The sequence below is a fragment of the Anarhichas minor genome, unplaced genomic scaffold (assembly GCF_050575085.1).
Source record: "Anarhichas minor isolate MPS153535 unplaced genomic scaffold, ASM5057508v1 ptg000004l, whole genome shotgun sequence".
In the NCBI taxonomy this organism is placed as follows: domain Eukaryota; kingdom Metazoa; phylum Chordata; class Actinopteri; order Perciformes; family Anarhichadidae; genus Anarhichas; species Anarhichas minor.
Window position 1 is genome coordinate 7,199,230 of NW_027466450.1, and position 22,486 is coordinate 7,221,715.

At 42.3% G+C, this 22,486-nt stretch overlaps 1 protein-coding gene across 1 annotated transcript in view; it reads right to left on the minus strand.

Annotated features, from left to right (window-relative positions):
• The window catches only part of myo3b (myosin IIIB), a 54,348-nt gene that overhangs the window by 11,621 nt on the left and 20,241 nt on the right, over positions 1-22,486 (minus strand). Inside the window, exons 19-30 of the mRNA XM_076107829.1 lie at positions 22,035-22,188; positions 21,740-21,828; positions 21,429-21,558; positions 14,917-14,996; positions 13,012-13,089; positions 12,246-12,451; positions 9,919-10,030; positions 9,587-9,749; positions 9,042-9,122; positions 7,543-7,639; positions 6,152-6,197; positions 5,124-5,247 (exon numbers count right to left, since the gene is read on the minus strand). Of these exons, the coding sequence (XP_075963944.1) occupies positions 5,124-5,247; positions 6,152-6,197; positions 7,543-7,639; positions 9,042-9,122; positions 9,587-9,749; positions 9,919-10,030; positions 12,246-12,451; positions 13,012-13,089; positions 14,917-14,996; positions 21,429-21,558; positions 21,740-21,828; positions 22,035-22,188 (1,360 nt within the window). The remainder of the gene's footprint in view (positions 1-5,123; positions 5,248-6,151; positions 6,198-7,542; positions 7,640-9,041; positions 9,123-9,586; positions 9,750-9,918; positions 10,031-12,245; positions 12,452-13,011; positions 13,090-14,916; positions 14,997-21,428; positions 21,559-21,739; positions 21,829-22,034; positions 22,189-22,486) is intronic.

The following is a 22,486-nucleotide window of genomic DNA, read 5'->3' on the forward strand; positions in this document are numbered from 1 at the left end:
GAATGCTGCTCCTGCAGATATATTACAGGCAAGAAGGCTGCCAAACTAGCCTCCAGCAGCGGAGCGTGGCTTGGACATGGGCAGGCAGAGCTGGGAAGGGGTCAGTCAGTGGCTCACACCAGGGGTTTGCTAAATGATCGTGGGTAATGTCTGCTGTTTGGGGTGGGGAGGAATAATGGTCGGCTGGGAATACAGACGCAGTTCATACAATATTGATTCCTCCATATCAAAAGAAAGTCGAGCAGAGTTTGCTCTTCTCGGTGTGAGAAACCTACATATTGTACATGTTTGCTTTTTGAGATGAAGGGGGCTGGAATTCTTTTTGAGATAGGTATTTCTTTCATATTCAAAGAGCAGCAGATGACTCCTTTTATATCTCTAAATACCACTTTGAAATCCTTTGAAAATCAGAATGCTCCTCAGAAACAACATAAAAGAGCTGCTAAAAGGGATTTTTAGTGGAATAAATTAGAGATGTATCGATTTACTTCCCAAATCACGTGCTGCAATCACCTGACTTCTACTAGACCACGGAGAACCACTTGGGCTTTGTTTGTTCAGATGGAGGAGCAGAGGCACCAAAAGGCATGGATTATAAGGAAAAATCATCAGCAGGGGCCTTTGATGTCTAAATGAGGCATGTGCAACCCAGACCCAGGCCCCCCTTCTCCCACACACACACACACGCACGTACACACTCACACACAAACTCACACACTCACACTAACGCAGACATAATTCCTCAGTTGCATACAAAGACTCCAAACAGATATCTGAAGTTAAAAAGGATTTCTAGAACTTTTCAGGACTCCTGAGATGTATTGCCGCTCTCGTCATTTTGGACATCTAGCAACTCATGTGCTTTAAATTATGAGACTGGTCAAGCATTACAGATACTGTTGGAAAAGAGTAGTTCCTGCATCTGTTTTCACTAATGGAACAGAGGATGTTGTTACTTATAACCAATTTTTCACACTGAAATCAATCATTTCCCCTGACAGCAGATTTGGAACTTTGACTCCGAAAGAAATGTTTGCGTGAAAGAAAAATCTCTGAACTTTGTGGAGGTCAATCCTTTGTCACAGACATAATACATGTTATTTATAACCGTGAACTAGCAGGAAGAGTACAAAGTAAGTTGCAAAGAGGGAGACATGAATGACAAGAAAACCAGGCCAAAAATAGATTAAATATGCAAACCAGTGGCATTAAGGTTATTCTCCTCTGACCCTTGCGATCCCTTGTAATATCATTTTGATAAAAATGTAACGATATAAAACTGTATTTTGTCTACAAAAATAAAAAAACTGATACGGTTTTGTGTTTGGAAAAAGTTTGTTTTAAACTACATCAAATGAGTCAATCCTTGTGCGAAATTACAGAGAACTTGGAGTATCATTTTCCACCTCGATTTTACGTCTGAGGAGATTATTCTGTTGGAATTGTGATGATGAGTAGTTTGGAAGTACATCCTGTTAACTACTCCCACTGACATTAAGAGGATTACGTAGGTAGCGTCAGACAGAGGCAACTCCTTCCGTTAAGTTGAGTCTTTCCTATCCCTTCCAAATCTCTGCTGCCGCTATGTCGAGCCTGTAATTTGCCTAAAACTGAAGCCATCCGGTTGAGACGCTGTGATATGTGGAGACAGACAGATCAATCAAAAGACCGAGAGACAGCGAGAGGGTGGGAGCGTATTTGTCTCGAGAACATGGAGAGGGTGGATCATTTGTCTAGCAGATGCATGTTGATATGGGGAGGCTGATGCTCCTTTGAAAGTGGTGGTGGTGGTGGTGGTGGTGATTTGTGGAGCAGCACCTGGTGGCTGCAAACCTTGTGGGAGGAAATGTGGGAAGACGTTTAAGGGCTGAGGGAGGGAGCGAGAAAAGAGGAAAGTGAGATGTATTGGTGAGTGTGGGTTTGACCTCAGTGTGGGTAAAACAGCGTCCACATTTCCAATGAGCTCTTCCAGCTGCAGCTATAAAGCCCAGAGAGAGCTCAGGGCTACAAACAAAATCAATTCTTATTGACTGTACCATGTTATGCACTGAGGGGAGATAACTATAGCCAATAAGTCAACATGAACTTCAACTATTCTCCGCACCCTTTTCATTTTTCTCTTTTCTCATCCCTTCAAACGACCAGGTTAACTATCTTCCAAGGCTCAGAGGTAATTGGTCTCTGTGTTGTGGCTCCACTTTATCACTGCCTCTCTCTTGACATGTATGTTTACCGCAACTATAATCTTCAAAAAGCCTGTTAACATAAGTAGCTCAGCTTTCATAAACCATAAAGTCAGCTCTGACTGATCCTCAGCACCATCCTGTTTACCACGCTGACGAGCATAAGCAGCACTCTGATCATATCTGCTGTTTGCTAGCAAAGGCTTTCTTTTTGCACACGCCTCATGTGACTCATTTCCAAACGTGTTGTATTAATATTCAGGTTCGGGAGACAGGTGACAGGAGGTGACATCGTCTTGAGTGTGCAGCTTACATGACTTCACTGTGTATGTTTAACTTTTTCTCTGACAAAACATGAGAAATCAAAGGTTGGTGCTGCAGACATCTGAGTGCGCCTGGGGTACAAAGTTCTTTAATGCTCTCTTTCCACCATAAAATGCAACACTGCGGGGATTTTGCTTAAGAGTGAGAGTAGTCGCCTTGCCTGATGTCAGCTATATAGAGAAAAAGACACATATCCAAATCATTTCACTCCCTAATCTGCTTTGTTTCCCACATGAAAGAACTGGGCTGAGCGCAACACTAGGCTTTGTCAAATCACTTAGAAAAGACCCAACGTACGTCAAACACATTGAGAGGTTCCAGGTCACGCCCTGGTGTTTTGGCATTAATGGCATTAATGGGAGCAGAGTGTGTACGGGTGTGCGTGTGTCTGGAGGGGTGGGGTAATTCGATTTCCATGGTTAATTTTCTGTTTTTCTCCACTGGTGTCCTGAAACACTCCAGGTCGGGCTCCAGCCCGAGAGAACCGGTGCGATCACCAGAGGCGACAGCAGGAGGAGACACAGGAAGGAGCCTGGTCTCCAAACATCTGGCAGGGCAAGGCTTCCACGACTCGCTCAACCTCGGGAGGAGAAAAAAGGCTCTCAGATCTGCAGGGATCAAAGTGTGCCCTGGGTGCCTGAGCCACCGTGGCCTCCCTCAACATATTCAAATGGGGTTTTCCTGAAAGAAGTCGGAGCCACAAGCAACATAAACGAGGCAGGAAAAGGGGCGACTATGAATACCTGAAAATCTCTGTGCTCTCCACATAAAATAAGCTCATGGCGGAAGAGGAAGAGGATTTTCTTTTTGTCAGGGCATTTAAATAGAATATTACCCAACTGTCAGATATGAAATGTTATTCATGTGCCCAAGGCTAATTTACTCAGTACAGAGAGCCTTCAATTAACCTAATAACAAAAAAGGTCTGTGAGTGTTTGACTTACTGCAAGAAATGATGCCAATGAGACTACAAAGTTTTTGGATGCAGGTGGTTCCCCCAGAGGGTCCCCAAGATAACTCACTGCAACAACCATCCACTTACCAATTTAAGTCCTTAAATTCTTCTAATTCTAACAAGTGAAACTACTTTCTGGTGCATGTGAATTCAGTAGTAAATTAAAATTATTTTACTTTTAGATAAATTGTTTTTCATTCTAAGCAACCTGAATTATTGTGTCTTCAAGATAAAAACACTAATTTCTTAAAAGAACTTGTAAAAACAAGTTGATTTCTCTTAGAAAAGGTTGAAATGATCTTTGATATACACTGAAATGACTTTAGGTTGGATAGCTTACCAGTTATAAATCAAAAGAAAAATAAATAAGTATGTTTAAAAAAAGAAATTGTCATATTTTTGCAATTCCTGTGCGTCTAAAAATCCTTCAAATTAAACAATCTGAGCAGCTCAAAAGTCATTCCCACACTGGGGCAACAGCCCAAAAAGAGAGGTTGCAAGTGCACATTGCTTCATCTTAAAACGTTGGAGATCAGAGTGCTATATTTCATGGTTCAAAAGCCCCACCTTTAATATCATAAAGCAAAGAAATCATCTAAACACTGCACAGTTGAGCTGCTTTTAAGATGAGAGGGATCCTAGGTGCAAAGGAATGTGACTTTACACATCAAATGAATCATCCTCTTCTTAGGTAGCTGGGTGTCAAACTACAAAGACATCATAAAAACAAGAAAGTAATTTGTCTGTTAGTTCAAAACTCCGTTTTAGAAAATGACTGGAAGCTCCGGTGACACAGGACAAAACATACTTTTGAGCAAAGTGGCCTCACACTGGCATTTCACTGCAACATTTCCCTCCATAATTACTCTGACATTATAAATTCATCAAACACTGCCTCCCTTCAGCAGCAGTGATGCCTGGGAGCGGGGGTCACCTGTATGCAGCATTACCGAATTAGCCGCTATCTAACCCAGACCTGCTGTGGCGTGCTGACACTAATCCCGGGCCTGCTGGAGAGCCCTGTCTGTGTTACATTATCATGTCTAATCCCCGTAATCTCTCAGCCGCGCTGCTAAACGCTATTTCACCTCCGTCTCTTACCTCATACCCCTCTAATAACATTAATGAAGGGCCGGGCTCCTATTGCAGGCTACCCCAGTGGTGGGCTGGGTGACGGCCGTAATCGGAGGCCCCCTGCGCAGCCACCCACTCAGCCTTCCAGGCAGCAGGAATTAATGTAATTCATCGCCCGGGGCAAAAAACAGACCAAACATATGTTCAACAAATCAGGGTTTGTGTATTTTCTTGTCACCGTTACTGTGCAGGTCTATTAGAGTCATTGATGAGATCCTTAGTGAAGGGCTCGCTGTGTGGGAGAATGAAAGCTTTGAAGTGCTCTTGCCACTTCGAAACGAAAGCCCCCCCCACTTGCCATGAGGCATTTATGATGAGCTGACCTGCGTTATTAAAATACCGAAGAAATGATCACCCATAATGCTTCTCTCTTTTTGCTGTCAACAAAGAATGGCAGCAGAGGATTGGCTGGGATGAAAGGTTGAAAGGGGCCCCGTATTAAAAATGGCACTTTATCCATTAAGGCGGGATTTCTGCTGTCTCTTTGTGTAATTACCTGCACCCGCCCGCTCTGCGCTCGGGCTTACCTTGTTTACATTGCATGTCTCGCAGTCTAGCTGTCTCCCTGCAAGGCTTCGTTACACTGTCTTCGGGTGTGCCTTTGTCTCTCTTGATGTCTTTCACTTGTCTGTCGAGGCTGTCGAGGCCAACCTTGAGAGGAGGAGGAGGAGGAGGAGGCGTAAACACACCCAGAAGAGCAATGTCAATAAAAGCAGCAGATAAATAGACACAACTTAAAGCAAGCTCCGTAATATGTGCTTTTTTATTTTTTTTTCAATTTAGACACTGCATTCATTTATTTACAATTTGGCACTCATATAACTCAAACCCATTAATGTGCTTTGCAATGTTAATCAAATGCTAATGCAATTGCATATCCCCCTTTGCTAGCCCTACCTCCTAGCAAACAGCACCACACTGACTTAATTGTGAGGGTAAAAAACAGCTCATACAGGCTTCCTCTCATATTTAATTTTATCTTTGAATAAAAGAGCTATAGGAAAGTATTAATCTGCTTAACATTTCTAAGTACATCCTCCAAAGGATTTTGCTTTTTTAATCTTACATATGCTCAGCAGAGTTACTGGCAAAAACTGTACATTTTCCTCATTTCATCCTTTCAACATCAAATGGTGAGCAGCAAAAATTGGATCAGACTTCAAAGACTGTGATGTGCTCCAAGTCACGGAGTGGCTCTTCTATTTCACATATTGAATCCGAGCAGGATATCAAAGTGCTACCAAAGAACCTCAGGTCTTTACTAAAAAAGGGGTCTAACATCTGTAGAAAGAGGAGCGCAAAGACAAATCACCTCAGGGAAGAGCGAGCATTTATTCTCAGCCGTGAATTTCCAGCCTTTTGATTCTCTCGTTCCCGTACCACCCTGTCTTCTCCGCTGAGATGAAGGTTGGAGCAAGAGAACTCTTTTGTCTCAAGGACTCAAAAAATTCCCAAAGAATAATCTGGGTTAAAGCTGCTTTGTAGAGGAGCAGCATTTTACAGACACAGCTAAAGCCAGACATAAGAAAATGCTCATTGATATTCTGTTACTTACATTTCCTCTATGCATGCCATCCGTATGGTCCTTGTTGCACTTAGACCTGTGAAAGTAAGAAGCCTTTTTTAACTGACAGGAACGTAAACTGTCATAGAAAAACACATAATATCTGTTTTCTACATACATGGAGTAAGAGCTGCGGATGAATTGTATTCGTCTCCTTGTTTTAATAGCAAAAACAACTCTGGTTTATGATTATGCAATTTGCAGAGAGCGAGACAGAGACACGTTTCTGCGTGTGATCACTCACTGTTGCATTATTTAAAAAAACAAACACCAAATAAGACAACATCTGCAAACACAATGCTGCATGCCAGCCGCGTTCATGCTTCAAGAGTAGAAAAACAAAATCTCATCCAGTTTGGACTTGGTGATGCAACTGGAGGCTCTCTGTTATTTGGATGCAAACGCAGAATTCATGCGTGGCAGAGAGTAGGGATATCAAACAGGAAAAGAACAGCATGTAGGTGAGAACATAGATCTTACAGGAGAAAAATGGGCCAGATCATGTCAAAATAAATCTATATGGAGAGATTCCAACACTGATTAAACAGAATTGTTAAGTGGAGGTTTGAAGTTTTTCTCACCAAGGAATATGATTGTAAACACGGAGAGAAAAATCCCCAGATGAGGCTCCGCTTGGTTTGAGTATACAACAAGCATAACATTTTCAGATGTGTAAATCTAGTATTTTGGAGTTTGAGTCTGCAGAGAGTTGCACAGCATTGACCAAAAGTCACCCACGATTTGAACGAGGCTTGTTATACGCACGACTTGGTTTAAGATGAGCGCTGATAGGCAATGAAATTCGTATTTATCATTTTTTGGAGCTTCCTGCACATGAAGAAAAATCTCATGATTTTCCTTTTAGATACATTTTTAGCACGCGATCTCAAACGGAACGTTAAGGAATTTGTAATAACTGATTTGTGTGAGTTGTGGTGCAGAGAAAATCTAAGCACCGAGCGAAAAGCCGCCGTGTGCTGCTGTTCAGTCGGTGGCGGCGCTCCTGCTTAGCACATATTTTCTTAATGACTGGCCTGCCCATATGCTGAGTAAACACAAAGTCAGTACATCTGGAGACCAGTGCAGCGCCCAAACCCCATTTGTGGTCAGACAAGTGTGCTATCTTGGTGGAAAGATATTTATTACGTTTATAAAACTGAAAGAGGTGGTGCTTAAGGGAGGAGTTTTCTCTTCTGCTTGAAACAACAGAGCATGAGGAGCCCGTCCAGCAGACATAAGAGTACGAGTGACAGGTACGTGAGAGCCCTTTCTCAATAAGCCGTCTCTAATGGCCGTCATATTTGAATAAAGACACAACTAAAATCTAACCACAGGAAGTAAATCTTTCAAAGAGAACAGACCCTGAAGGTCAAGAAGCTCACCCCGTATGCTCCTCCTTGGTGGTCTTTCCTCCAGCCTCTGGGGGACTTTGGTGCCCTTGGGGTCCGTGGTACCGACGCACCCGATGGCCCCTGTAAACTGCACAGCATAAGAATTTCAGACATGCTCCTACATGGTCAGAAAACCATTTTCCTCCCTCTGTCATTCAGCTAAACAACATGCATATAGTCCACTGAGGCAGTCATCAAATGTAATTGTTGCAATTAACACAATTCCCCACAAATTATCAAAGCACTAAAACAGCCTGCGAAATTAGTTTATCATCCATATAAGGAGTGTAGTGTAGCAGTGATTGTTGAGACACACTGGGTTCAGATGGTTGGTAAACGGAGCCTGCTGACTTACTCCGTCGACGGGCTTTGTGTTTTTCTTGTAAAATTATATGCGCAGGAAAATAAAGCTCAAGTACATTGTTGGGCCATGGTTCTATTTTGCATGGTCTAATCTGATCGATGGTGAGCACGTCCCCCAGGCCCCGCTGAGATCTGAGAAGCCACCAGGCTCACACATTTGAAAGGCATCTGTTTATTTTCAGAATGCAAATGCGGCCCACCTCAAAGGCTATAAGCTGCAGAGAACATACAATGTGAATGTGCTGGAGTGCTCCGCCGGGGGGCTGAGGCCCCACTTATGTCAGGTTCAGGTTCCCCCCCCCCTCCTGAACCCCAGCGGCCACACACAAACACACTTCTCTAAGGAGAAAGACAGCACCGACGGAGAGGCTTTTCTAACACCAAAACCATGTTTACCCATTCTGCATCGTTATATACAAGAGCTTTAATGGAGGACATGTATACAAGGTGTGCAGGCGACTGAGATGCTCCATGTGCCAGATGAGGGCAGCCCTTAGGAGAGCCGGGGGAAACAATGCCAAATCTCCTCCCCCTTGCCCTCCTCTCTCCTGCCCCTTTTGGCACCCTTCTTGTCCTCCAGTGAGAGGCTCCAAGGAGGGGGGGGGTTGGGTGGGGGGCCCGGGAAGGTTAATGTGCCCACTTTGATCTTCGTCAAGGCACACTGAGTAAGAATTAATTTACATTTCAGATGAAAAGGTTGACAGTATAAAAAGGCATCTTGTTTCTGGTATGCGAGAGCTGTGTAATAGGCCAGGAATTTGAGAGAGGAAGTCGTGAGGAAACAGAAGGGATAAGCCCCTCTCTTGCCTTTACTGGGAAAGAGATGAAAGGAAAAAGGATCTCAGTATGCACTGTTCTTCTGAAACATGGGGACCAAATGCTGCACAAACTTTCAAAAGCTTTCCTGTATGCATTATTAATTAATTATTACTGTTTCGCAGGCCACTCATCAAGATCAAAAAGGTGTTTCACAAAGAAGTACGGTTTTCAGGCCTTTATCCCTTTTCCTTTTGAAAATGCATTAAAAAAAAATAGGCGTGTATTTCCGCTGGACACACGAGGAATTCCAGAGGTCTGCACTTGAATATATGAAGAACTTCAGAAGAAAAATATAAACATTTCTTTACCTGACTGAATGCGGATTGCGGCCTGTTGCCGCTCCTTTTTTATCTGCTTGAGGTTCTGCCGAGCAACATGGCCCCTCCAGGCTAGGGGAAGAGAAAGAGGCAGTGTTTGTGTGTGTGTGTGTGTGTGTGTGTGTGTGTGTGTGTGTGTGTGTGTGTGAGACTGCTGACCTGCCTCTGTGAAACAAAATAGACTGCACATACTACACAAGATCCCACTTCAAAACACTGCTAAACCAGGTGGCAGAGGGATGGATCCCTTTGAACTCTCCGAGGTCTTATTGTCTGCTCTGAAGCATTGCTCTTAACCTTTCTAGGTCAAGCTGTGGTTATCAAACTCATCTTCTTTTATGGAGACTCACCGGCACATAATAGACCAGAGGTCATTAAGAAACCAGCGGTAAGATTCACATTAAATTTGCACCTGTTTCATCATAACAGGATAAAAGAATACATCAGGATTTTCACACACATTTGCATTTTTATTTTCTTATTTAAGTTTGAACAATTCTTTTCATCTGTTTACTGTTTAATTAATACCAGTGTACCTGACTGGATGATGATGGCCCCGCGGTTTCTCTTCTGCTTCTCCTTTCGGTAACGTCTGGCGCCAAGCCAGCCTTTAGTGTATGCTTGCATCACCACCACCCGAGCTGTCACCTCCCTCAGCAGCAGGTTCAGCTGCTCCACATGGTAGTACCTCAGAAAAACCTGACCAGACGTTTAGGTTAGAAACATCCCAGTATCTCAGTCTAGACCTCTGTACTGCCATTTCTTTACATGTTTTTTGTTACATTTTGTTACTGATTATAGGTCAAAATGTATGATACGAACACTGATTTCTTTATTGTATTAATTGTTGGTGTAATAATCACATTACCTTTGTCTTCCCGAGCACACAGGCTTCCAGTTTGGCCTGCTCCAGTATTGCGACAACGTTCTCTTTGTTGGTCTTAGGCATCTGGTGAGCCCGAAACGCCAGGTAGTAATATCTACGAGAGCAGGCACAGGGCAAAACAATTCAATATTTGATCTAATGTATTTATAGCACTTCAAGAGCAGAGTCGAGTTGGAGCCAATACGATGTAAAGAAGATCTTGTGGTCAGAAAATGAAAGCACAACAACAACAAAAATCACCAAAGATAATAATACTACTTGAGGGTTAATTTGCTTGTTCTCGATCAAAGAAATTCTTGGTCGACGAACAATTTTGTCAACTAATTGATTAAATAAAGTTTCTACACAAAGAATCACAGAAAACATCACTTTAAATCTTGTGTTTTACCAGAGACGTGTTCATAAGTTTCTGATAAATAATAATTAATAATAAACCTTCAGCATGAAAAATTGGAAATTGATCCGTAAAACACAAAGACGCTGTGTTGAGAAAAATGGACCACACTGTTAAAAAGAACAGCTAGACATCAGTATCAATAATGGATTTCTGCTTGTTGTCAATAAAATACAGTTTTACTCTACCTCTACTTTTATATACTTTAAGATAACTCCAAAAGTCAATCTACAAATATTTAGGTCACACAGTCGATCACATATCTGACTACAAACATGGAGCTCCTCTTCGCTAAATGCCAACATTTTAAAGTAATTTAATTGTTCAAGAAGAGAGACTAGACATCTTCGCATCTTTTTTTCCACACAGTTACTATAAGCATCATCGTAGCGGGAAAACTGCCTGCTCAGTCAGAGCAGAAAAATGAGTCCGACTGAGACGTGAGTCTTCAACAGAGGCCCTTTTGTTGGAGCTTTTCTGAATGGATCCTCGTCTCTCATTTCAGTGGCCACAGAAGATACCCATCAGCCCGGGCCTATCGGTGTTCATCAGCTCAACTGCATGTTTATCGCTCATATTGTCCGGATCCGTCCGCTGATCCTCTTGTTGTAGTTTACAAAATACCAGCATGGGACAGAGTGACGCTAACTGTTTGCTCAGAGACATCGAGGCTCCAAAACGACTGGTTCAGCTCTCGTGTTCTGGCGTTGGTCAAAAAGAAGAAGAACAACAAGAAGAAAAACTTCTTTGAACTCCCCTCCCTGGCTCAGTCTACAGCCTTTCATTCTAATTCCTGTTGATACCTGTTATTTCTTTGATGGTAAATACAAAGCACTGCTTGGCAACATCAGACGAGCCTTTGATATGAGAGCACACATTTAAATCAGTTTTCAGTAAAGGTGCAGTTTAGCAGTTCAGGTCTGTCTGTGATTTTAGCCTGGCTCAGGTAGGATCATATGGATTCAATAGCAAAGGTTAAAATGTAGTCTGAAGTGGTAATACACCCTCTCATTCACACACACTTAGTGCACGGGTGTATTAGGTTAGGTTTTTGATGATTTTCCAATCGTCAAACACTATTTAATAATGGGACCAAAACTAGGACGTGCAAGAAAAGAAACATGCGGTCATTCAAAGTTTTAGGTCACCAAAAGTGAAGCATAATTTTGAAAGCTTCCCTAAAGCAGTGAGACTAACCAGCCATCTCAAACTTGTTTTCCCTACAGGCCACAAGCCCAAGTTAATTAAATTTATATCAAGTCTTCACATTAGGAATATTTTTCAAAGGAAAATTGATCAAACATAAGTTCCCTTGCATTTTGTAACAGTGTATTTTTTACTGAACAGGGCTGAGGTTTAGGTATTCACTTTTTTAAATGTGGGGTTGGACATTTGAACAGGAGTGCGTATCTCTTTTTATTTTATCCTGTCCCACATCTTGAAAATCAAAAACAACACCCTTACGTAAAGTCCCCCCTAATGATGAAATCCTGTTTTAATTGTGTTCTAATGTAATACCAATGGGACACTAGACACAGACTACAGTTGAGCTTTTCCAGTACACAGAGTTTAAGAACAAACTCTTCATGAATAGTAAAAGGAGAACCATTAAAATGCATCACCCCTTATAATCACAGTTCCTCCCTGTTTGAATTTCATCCATATTTCCCAGACTGGAGTATCCACCCATGTTAAAAGAGCAGTAGGAATTTGTCTTGCACTATCACTAATGATTGCCAATTAGTCAGCCTCTTGCTCTGCTTAACTTGTACCCCTACCTAATTAACGAGCCCGTGTTTCTGTGTGATGCGGAGCACGGCTCACTTGTTCTGCACTATATCTCTGGGGTTGTGTCGGCGCCCCACGTGTGCATGCTGCAGAGTGTAGGTGCTGCCTGTCTTGACGCCGCTCTTACCTGTTGACAAACTCTTCAAAGAGGATGCGGTGGGAGTAGCCTTGCCGACGGATGTTCACCGTCTCCAGGATCCCGGTGTAGCGCAGCTGCACCATCACCCGCTCCTTGCAGAAGCGCAGCGCCTGCCTGTCATCGTTGGGTTTGATGCAGCGCACAAAGTGTGGCTGACCCACCACCATCTTAGACAGCAAGTCCATCAGGGAGTACTGCAGACATACAAGGAGAAAAAGAACAGTTATCACAAGAATGAACATTATCACAGTCCGGTGTGAGTTCAATTCTAAAGATTTGCTCTTCAAGAATCCACATTTTTCAGATATAGATGTGTTTGAAAACAGAATACAAGCTGAATAGTAATTTGCTGTAATAATCAGTCCCCAACAGGAGTTCTGTCAATATTAATAAATAAATAGTAGTTAATTTGAATGAACAGCTAACAAGATAGGTTACAACTTGGAAATGTGTTATAAAGCTTGTTACAGGCTCTGCCAAACTCCAAAAAGTCACAACCTGTTTGTGAATTCCTATAGAGACATGATTTAACCAACCTCAATGGAGTTAAGCTAGTATATTATATAACAATGTCATTTTGTCATGAAACTCAATGCAATCTTTTTTCCTTTATTTCAAAAGTTCAAAAGTTATTTCTGAAAAATTGTGAAACTGGATGTTTGAGTCAACAAAGTAGAACAAAAGAGTTCATAACGTTAACAAACCTTTGGTGGTTGTCAAGAAGGTTAAGCAGCATAAAAGAGAAAACACCTACACGGAAATAGGAGGCTACAGTCTGTCTCCTCATGTTGGTGGTTTCTTCTGGGTGACGCATCAACTCCATGGTGTCCACCTGAACACAAACATTCACAGTGAACACGCCGCATCTGTAAACAGGCCAGACTCAGGCCAACAGCGTCACTGCAAAAGCAGCAGATTCAAATGAGATTCCGTTTGTTTGCAACCTGACTTCCTCGGCAGGCCCTGTAGAGATGAAGGTATTATTACAGCAGGTCTCCTTCCTCTCAATGGGCCAGTTGGGAATACACAGCTGTACTAACTGTGCCGTCTGTATAAGATAGCCCCATAAACACTTAAAGCTAACAATCGAGAGAATAACTCTGCACTGCTGTGGGGCATGGGAACATTGCGGAGCATTCTGAGTAATGAGACCAGCCGTCACCAAGCAGACAGTCATCCCGACGACGGATTAACGAGGACACAATATAAGCTTTTTAATGGCCTTCGCAGTTCATGGCTTCATCAAAATTAATGATGCAATAGATATTTTATGGTAAGTCTACGTAGCAAAGTGCATATCTTAATCCTTTATTCCACCGTAGTGCAGAGAAAGAAAGGTACGTCAAACGTAAACTGAGTTACACGGAGAGAGGAGTCGGATGCCTGACGCTTTGCTTTTTTGAAAGGAGATCACACGGAAGTACAAACGGTTATCGTACTTCCACTAGGCTAACAACCGTCACACGGCTTTAATCTGGTCGCACTGGTAACTTCCTGTAAGTATCAGCTTCTGTCAACTTTCCCCCCCAACTCTGATTGAGAGCATGATGGCGGCATACATATTACATCAATCACAGTGATTTGTTAAAAGAAGCCCCTTCTTGTTCAAGAATAACCAAGAAGGTACTTATAGGCAAAGTTCAACAAAGTTTCTCCACAGCTATTTTGGCCTGTGTTTGTGTCCCACATTAAGTGTTTCTATAATCTAAAAAGACACATCGATAATGCAGAATTGAGTTACATTTTCTGAAGCTGCACACAATTCAAAGATAATGAAAACATAGTTAAAAGTGTGAATTTGGATTACAATGATGATTAGTGGATATTTAGAAACATATTTTGATTTGGACTCATTTACTGTTTCAACATAAGTCTGACCTTCAATAGGTATTTGGGAGACTTTGAGTACGGCACATGTTGGAAATAAAGGAAGAGAGGAGTGGAAAGACAAGAAGCTGAAATTCACCTTTAAAGGGGTGAATTCACAATGTTTTTTTAAACAGAGAACAACCACAAATAATTCCACAATGGACAAAGATATTTCCATTTTCATATCTTTCAGACAATATGATTTACCAAATGCTTTCCATTAAATAAAGTTAAATCGGCAGAATGAAATGAAACGGATGATGTGTGAGTCCAAGAGTGAGAAAGGTTGAAAGTCCCTGCTGTCAAGAAACTTTTTGGCTATAACGTTCTGGTGCTAAAACTCATTGTAGTGTGTGAGACACCATAAGAAGGACCTGGAAAGAAACTCTGCATGTAGAGCATCAACATAAACACGATTAATAAATAGTAAGCCTTAGTGTTGCTACATGAAACTGTCCGGGCCTCTCATCGAAGTAAGTTGATGCAGTTATTCCAGTTGATTTTAGAAGACCGACAGTTTTTTCCCCCCCAAAATACTTTAGTGCCCATTAACAACAAAACAACAATAGTTGATGAGTTTGAAAACTACTTTCATGCCATAGACACCGAATGCCAGATGGCAATGCTGCATCACCACAAGCAAGACAGCAAACATAACAGGGTATTCAATTAATGTGGCTATGCTTCACGGCGCAAGTTTTACTGGGTTTCTTATGGCGCAGTGCCTGTGAGCAACAAATAAAAAAACATTATGTTCTCAGATGGGATGATTTGTGCTACGGGAGCTCACCTTGGTGCGTCCTGAACCGAGCTGCGGTGGCAGAGATCTGGAGGCAGCGGTGATCCTGGCTCTGGACGTCGCCAGATTTCCTGTTCAAAACCAAACCATGAAAAACAGTCAGAAGCAGTCGCATCCGGTCTTATTTAAAGCTGAGAAACAGTGTGAACAGCTGTGTGAAATACAGGGAATCAATGATTATTTAGAGTGAACTTTGGGATGATATATATATATATTTTTTAAAGATATAAGGAAAACAAAGTGAACAGCCGCACTACTATGTTAACAGTTGTGTTCATACTGCAGCACAATATAGAAGAGAGTTCAGAGGGAGCCTAAATCTCAGCTGAATCCCATGGACTCAGGAGTGCAGCTGCGTGCACAGCAGTCCAACAGCCCCACACACAGCAGAAAGGATATGAACATAGCATATGCAAGACAGTCTGAACATTTCAAAGTTTCTGCACAAGATGTCCAAATGTTTTCTCTGGCTATATCTTCAGAGGCTAAACTGTGATTAATAGCAGTGAAAGAAGCCTTTGAAGCAGGATTGGTGACATCAAAGTCCTAATCCATGGGTGGCAGGATTTTTATAATGAGTGGGAAGTATCTTAACACATTTCAAAGGGTTTACTCCATGAATAAACAATAGCTGCACAGATGTGCCACACACACCTTTAGAAAAATACGTCTGCAGACACAGGAGGCAGCATTACCCAAGCAGCCGTGTATGGCAAGGAGGGAAACCTTTGTAAGTTTTTTAAGATAAAGCTGAAGTGACAGGCCAACAATTGTTCTAGATTTTCTACCGCACACAGACGAACTCCTAAAATGCAAATACGTAGTCAGCTCCTGCAGTATGATTTCAAGACTCGCGTCAGTTGTTGAGGACAGGGTCTGACAAGGAGCCAAAAACTTAAACACTGGATCAGTGCCTGGCTTTCTCAGATGACTGCAATATCAAGTGTGTATTAGAAGCATCAATCAAACACTGAGGAGATCAAAATCAATTTATGAAGGATTAATTAACAGCCAGACCGCTTCTAACTTTAGACAAAGAACGTCCTACGTGTGCCAAAGGTTTTAAAGTGATCCAGAGCAATGTGGTGTCTCATGGGCCCAACACGTACACGCACGCACACATACACACACACGTAAGCATACACGCACGCACGCACACACACACGTAAATGCACGTGCACACAGCTGTAGTCAAAATAAGCCAAAACATATGATGTGAGAGAACTTCAAAAGGACTCTAACAGTCTTTTAAGCGAGTGATGATACTGCTTTTAGCATTTGACAGTTATCTGCTAAATTTTTATTTATTTATCTACTCATTTATTCTGCCATTAATACATTTTGCATTTTGGTAAACAAACTAAATACAAGATATTCTGTCACATTAAAATATGCACTTTTATGTTTGTTAATAATGTGCTTGAAAGAGTATCCACAGGTTCAGAATCTCAACCTAAAAATAGAAGAAAGGAAAGTGTAAAATATGATAACATGGAAATATGAGCAGTTAATTGCTCATTATGAACACATGTTTGTGAGAGGGCCTTGTGTTCAGGATCACAGGGACAGATTTTACATCCTCAAACGCCCCTTCGGCACAATCAACAAAAAAAAAAAACACACAAAAAAATATGATCTTTGAGAACAGGAGCTGTTAAACTGTGTCGGGTATATTACCAGCACACAGGCAGGCAGGGCCCCGCTCCAATTAGCCCAGAGTAAAGCTGGATGGATTAATTGGAGTGGGTCTTGTGCAAATGAAGTGCGCTCTCTCCTCTCCCCATTAGTGCTGCTGGGCCAGATCATCTGAGCACATTTGTCATGATGAATTAGCGGCTGCGAGTGGAACGAGCTCATGGAGTGTCAATGTGCTTTCACGCCTCTCACTTCCATGACACCATCAAGGGGAGATGAAGGGGCTGCGCCGCGATGAGAGAAACTATGACAGTTGTACCTAAGCCTTGCAAATGGACACTCGCTTCTTTCTTCATGTATTCCTTGGCGGGTTGTATTAATTCATTCTTCTGGCGGGTTTTCATACCCCCTCCTGACTAGATGATTAGAGCATGGGTTAATAGTCAGCATCCTCAAAGATTTCCGTCTCCTGAGACATGAAACCAAGGGAACACCTGTGATGTCCGCCTGAAAGAAGACCTTCTAATTTAGATACAGTGGGGAACTTGTCTAATGATGTGAATTATAATTATTCAAACACAGAGACGAGCAAGAAAAGGGAAGACTTGTTCTTTGACAGTGGTTTCAGTTAAAAAAAGAAGGCCAAATATGTTTTTAGTTCCAGCTTGAGGCAGTTTTACATTTTGTCAGCGCTCTTAAATAGATATATGATGAAAATAAAATCATAGAGAAGAAGAGTTTTAGATAAAAGCTTAATTATTACAAGAGGAGCAGGTGAGGGGAATATTTCCCATCAGGTCATTCAGTCTTGAGACACAGGCGGTGGAGGAGCGTCCCACTGATCGTTTCTGCTTCACGCATGTTGCTCTTGGCATGGACTTCCAGGACAAACAGAGTGAGGCAGAGCAGTGTGTGCGGAGGGGGGGGGGGGGGGGGGGGGGGGGGGGGGCAGAAAGAGAAAAAGCCTTCCTTGGCATCTGTGCGTTCACTTTGAAAATTAAGCCCAGCAAGAATCCTGTAGGAAAAAAAAAAAAAGCTCAAGCTGGCAGTTGTATTGGGGTTCTATTGACAAGAATAGTCAATGTGCTTGGGATTAAAAAGCAATCCCGCGTTCAATATGACACCTCCCTACACGCTTTTATGAGTGCCAGTGTGCGTCTTGTACTTCAGAAGCTGTGGATCGAGCTGTCGACACGGGGGACAATCAAAGTTGTAAGAGAGAGCAGCCTTCCTGAGCTGAGTGAGCAGAGGCTTGCTAGCTATCTCCGCCGCTCTCCCGCTCTCTTTTTGAAAACATGTGATCTAGAAACTCAACTCAGCAACCAAGCAAATGAGATTAAAGCACCCATAACCCCCGCTGCCCTCCCCACCCTCCATAACCACCGCCGTTTATGCCTAGAGATGGCTCCGGGGGCTGTTGATTTAAATGCCATCCACTACTGTCAGAGCAGATCAATCATAAAAAGCATGGTGTAATTGGCTTTTAGTGACACAACACAGTGTTGCATTTATCAAAGGATGTTGTACCATGTGACTTAGGAAAACCGGTTCCTCGCTATTGAAGTGCAGGGCTGTCAAAAACCCCACTGCTGACTCAAAACATTCCCCAATTCCACGATTAGGGGAGAAATTGAACAAAAGTACAACTTGGTGAGTGTCTCTTTTGGTAGCGGGAGTGTGTGGAAGTCGAGTGAAAGACTGTGGTGTCTGCCCACTGGGATGAAAAAGGCTTCTGCTGGGAGAGAACAAAGAGCCAAATGTGTCATATCGCTGGGAGAGGCCTGTCATTGCTACACAGGAGGATCTCCTAACATGAAGGGAGACAGACGGAGATGCAGAGGACGGCAGAACTGCAACTGTGGCTTCATGTGAAGACGTAAAAGCAATGTAAATTGTTCAATATAGATGATGGACTTGAACTTATAACCCCTGATATCTCACAGGAGCATATTGCGGAGCTTGTTTTGTTAACTCCCCCAGTGTTCCCATTGTAAAATATGAGCAAGAAATCTTGTCACTCCTGACCTGAGATTGTGGAAAACCATTATTGTGAAATTCTGCCTTGGACAAAATAATTTAAAGGATCTTTTACTAAAAGTAGAAATACCGCAATATAAAAATACGTTACACGTTTATTATTATTACCGATGCAAATTTATGGTTGCAGATCATGGCAAATCTGATTTCACCACTTAAATCAGTTAACTACAACTAAAATACAAACACCTCAAAAACTACAGTAGTTGAGTGAATGTAACCCTGCATGCAAATAGTAAAGCCACATACATGCACAGTATTCAGCTTTCCCCTTAATGAGATCGAGTGAGAATGAGAAGAGACAGATTTAAGTCACGGTTGTCTGCACACAGATTAAGTATTAAAAGAAATACATAAATTCATAACATCTCAATTCTGCCTCATCTTAAATTAGGAGAACTAATATTCCAGGTGTAAAATCTTTGATGCTCCGTGCAAATCAGACTTAGTCAAATCCATCAGCATCTACAGCTTGTAAGTTTAATCACATACATTTTTCAAACGCTCAGCTGGCCTGCATACGATTCCACATGACAACAAATTGCACTAGTGAAGAGCAGGTCTTGCTCAAACAGTACCAGTCATTTTTCTTCATACATTACAACGTGTAAAAACCCTGGCAAATATAAAATATTACACTCCACTCTGCACATCCTCCATTTTCACCGTGCTCTGACAAAGGACTGGCAGTCTTGAGGTGCTGTGTGTGTGTGTCCGTGTGTGTGTGTGTGTGTGTGTGTTTGTGTGTAGATGTGCAAGGCCGCCCTGTGGCTACACACACACACCCACCAACAGAGACCCATACTGTGACCGCAGGCTGCCCAGGCACCGGTAGGCCCTACTGAGCCCAGCCAATTCAAACACTGTGATCCCCCTGATCTGGGAAAGGCCCTGGCTCCGATGAATTTGTCCATGCAAATACATCCCATTTCCTCTGACAAAACACCACCACATGTCCAAGTCTCAAGGACCCACATTCTGCAGGGCTCAAGTGGCCTGGGAGCTTTTCACTTTCTGGGGGCCCTCTTAGTTTCCTACTGTTCTCCAAACATGAACTGCATCGATACTCGGGCCATCACATTCTCAATCTGCTGTGTGGAATGAATGAGCAGTGTACTGAAATATTGCATAAACGTGGAATGTTTAAACTTGTTTAAAGAGAGGGATTATGTGGTTTAGAGGAATTGTTCCTGTATTACTGGAAGGTTTGATATGCGTGCAAGCAGAAACATCAACATTCTCTGCATGTTAGTGTGTAGTTTGACATCCCAGATCTACTATTTTACTTCCATCCCAGTGTCAGGCTGCAGGTCTACGAGGGTGTCCCCCTAGTGGTGACACTGTGAGGATGTGACCCAGAGTGTGAAACCACCCTGGTGTAAAACAGATTTCCATCAGATCCCCCCAGATAATGGTAATTTCACAGATTAACAGTGAATCTATAATGTGAAGTAAAATGCAAATTAAATCCCCCCGCAAATTCTACCCTGAAGAATAGATTTAGAATTTTCTCATGCTATACTGTATCTCACTTTAAACAGCGCTCCATCTTTTCCAGAATGATAAGCCGGAGTAGAGCGTTTCATAGCTTTTATCTAATGAGATGATCTGCAGTTTCACAAACTGCAATAAGAAAATTGGACCTCCGACTCCAAAGAAATAACTGCGAGCGTGTTGCAGTCATACTGCCTTTACATGAACATGCAAAAGAATAGATTTACTGTGTGCTATAGAGCTTTTTGGCGGATAAAAAGGCTCAAACTGCCCAACACAGTTTATTTCTGCAACAAATCATCACATTAACTTGATTCAGACTGAATGACAGGGCAGAGAAAGTGCAGAGGAACAAAAAGGAAATAAAGAAGCTTTTAGATCTAACTGACACTATGTTAGCAGCAGTAAACATTATGGCACATCTTAGTATCTATTCACTGCCTTTGTGCACTGAAATGAAGTGTGCACTAAATTTGTTTTTATAGGGTGTACTCCTGTGAAGCCGTTAATTGCAGAAAGGAAGTGGCTGAAGGCTCCCTTGTGCACAACCTGCAATTGAAGTTTACAGACACATCACACAGATTCCTACTGGAGTCTCAGCTAAGGTGCCTTTTGTAAATTGAAGCTTCTTTTAATGCCACTGGGACTGAAAGCAGACATTTACAGGTCCCTAAAAAGGAAGTGAATCACATAATGTGGCTTAGCTGAAATAAAGTAGGAAGTGGGAATCTGATAATTTAACACATCTATTAGCATTTCAGCTAAGTCAAGTGACCAGGAGGCCTCAGCCACGGCTAATGACGAGCACATTACTCTACCTTCATTTTACCAACAGAAAAGAGGTGGGAAGAGTGGCTTTTGTATTCTCTAAATACTGTTTCTTCATCCCCTGGGTATTTAGAAACCTTATCATGAAAATATCCCACTGCACCCACAATCTGTAGATAGCATTCAGACGTGGGAAACCAAGAGGGACAGCTTAGTGAAAATAAAAACAGAGCGCCGCGCAGAGAGCTGAGCCTCTCAAGAGATAATGGAGACCGCAGATTTATTTGAGCGCGGCACACAGAGGCTTGAAATGAAGGGGGACCAGGAGACGCCTGGGAGCCGCATCTTTAAGAAAACCCACTTACCTGAACATTTATGGAAGCAGTAGACACCAGCACAATTCACAGAGTAATACAATCAGAACCCCGCATTGTTAACAATAGTTTGTCTCAAAGAAAAGTTTCCATTACCATTTCCATTGTGGTTAGCGGTAGAATAATGCCCCCCCGTTAATGGCTGAGATGTTCCACATTGTTATATTTTTCACTGAGGCCTGTATCGTAGCATACCTGTTTTAGTTAAGGGATTCGAGAACAGCTGCTGCAGAAGTTTGTTCTCTGATGTTCTCAGAACTACAACGATGTCTGCCGGAAGAGTGTCTCTGTTCTTCTCCAAGAAACCGTTCACGTTGTACATTACCTGTCGAGCAGGACACAAGACACAAGCTTTAACTCGAAATGTCACTCGCATTTTAAGGAGCCAATCTGATTTGTCATTATGGTAATATCGATGAAATACTTATTGTTATAGTTAATACTCATTTCATACCACACTTCTTATCATACCAATGAACAATTTATTGCACAGACTCATTTGATACCTTTCCTGCGTAATGCTGAATCCCAAAACAAAGCTCCACACGTTTCGGTATCCAGAAGTACTTGCAGCGCAAATTGTCCTCAAATTTATCTGTTGGCCATAAATGAGAAAGGCGCAAAAAGTTAAAGGTAAAAAAAGATGCTTCTATCAGCACAGGTAGGAACTTTTTCAAGAACATAAGCTGTGTGGCGAGAGCTGGAGCTACATTCAAAGAAGCAGTGAGCTCTGTCCTCTTATATTCATGTTTTATGGATTTTCGTTTTGTTTGTTGTCTGAGCATGTTGAAGGAGTCTTACCCACTAAGGTCTGGTCAGTGGCCTGAGGGAAGCGGCTCTCCTCGTCCATTAAGGACAGCAGACCCATGGGCTTCTGCAGGAACATGTCCAGGATGGGCCTGTTGTCCTCGTACTCCACCAGGCTGGCATCCACCCCCTCGCTCTGGTATTCCATCTAATTAGAACCAGTGAATGTAGAACAATCTAGTTGATGATTTCTCTAAATGACCCAATTAAACAATCTGGGCTAAATATGATTTGTGCATGTGTGGGAAAAAAAAAAAAAGAAGAGTTTCTAGTCAACAAAACCAAACAGCTGCAGCCGCCTGTGTGTGTCTATTGCTGAAGTTCACAGCATAATAGAGTGTTTTACTGACTGCATAAAACCGAGCAGCTCTGAACTAACAAATAGAGCCACTTACTTATTTATAATTTATTTCACTTTGCAAATAACCCAGAGTCATATCGTATTA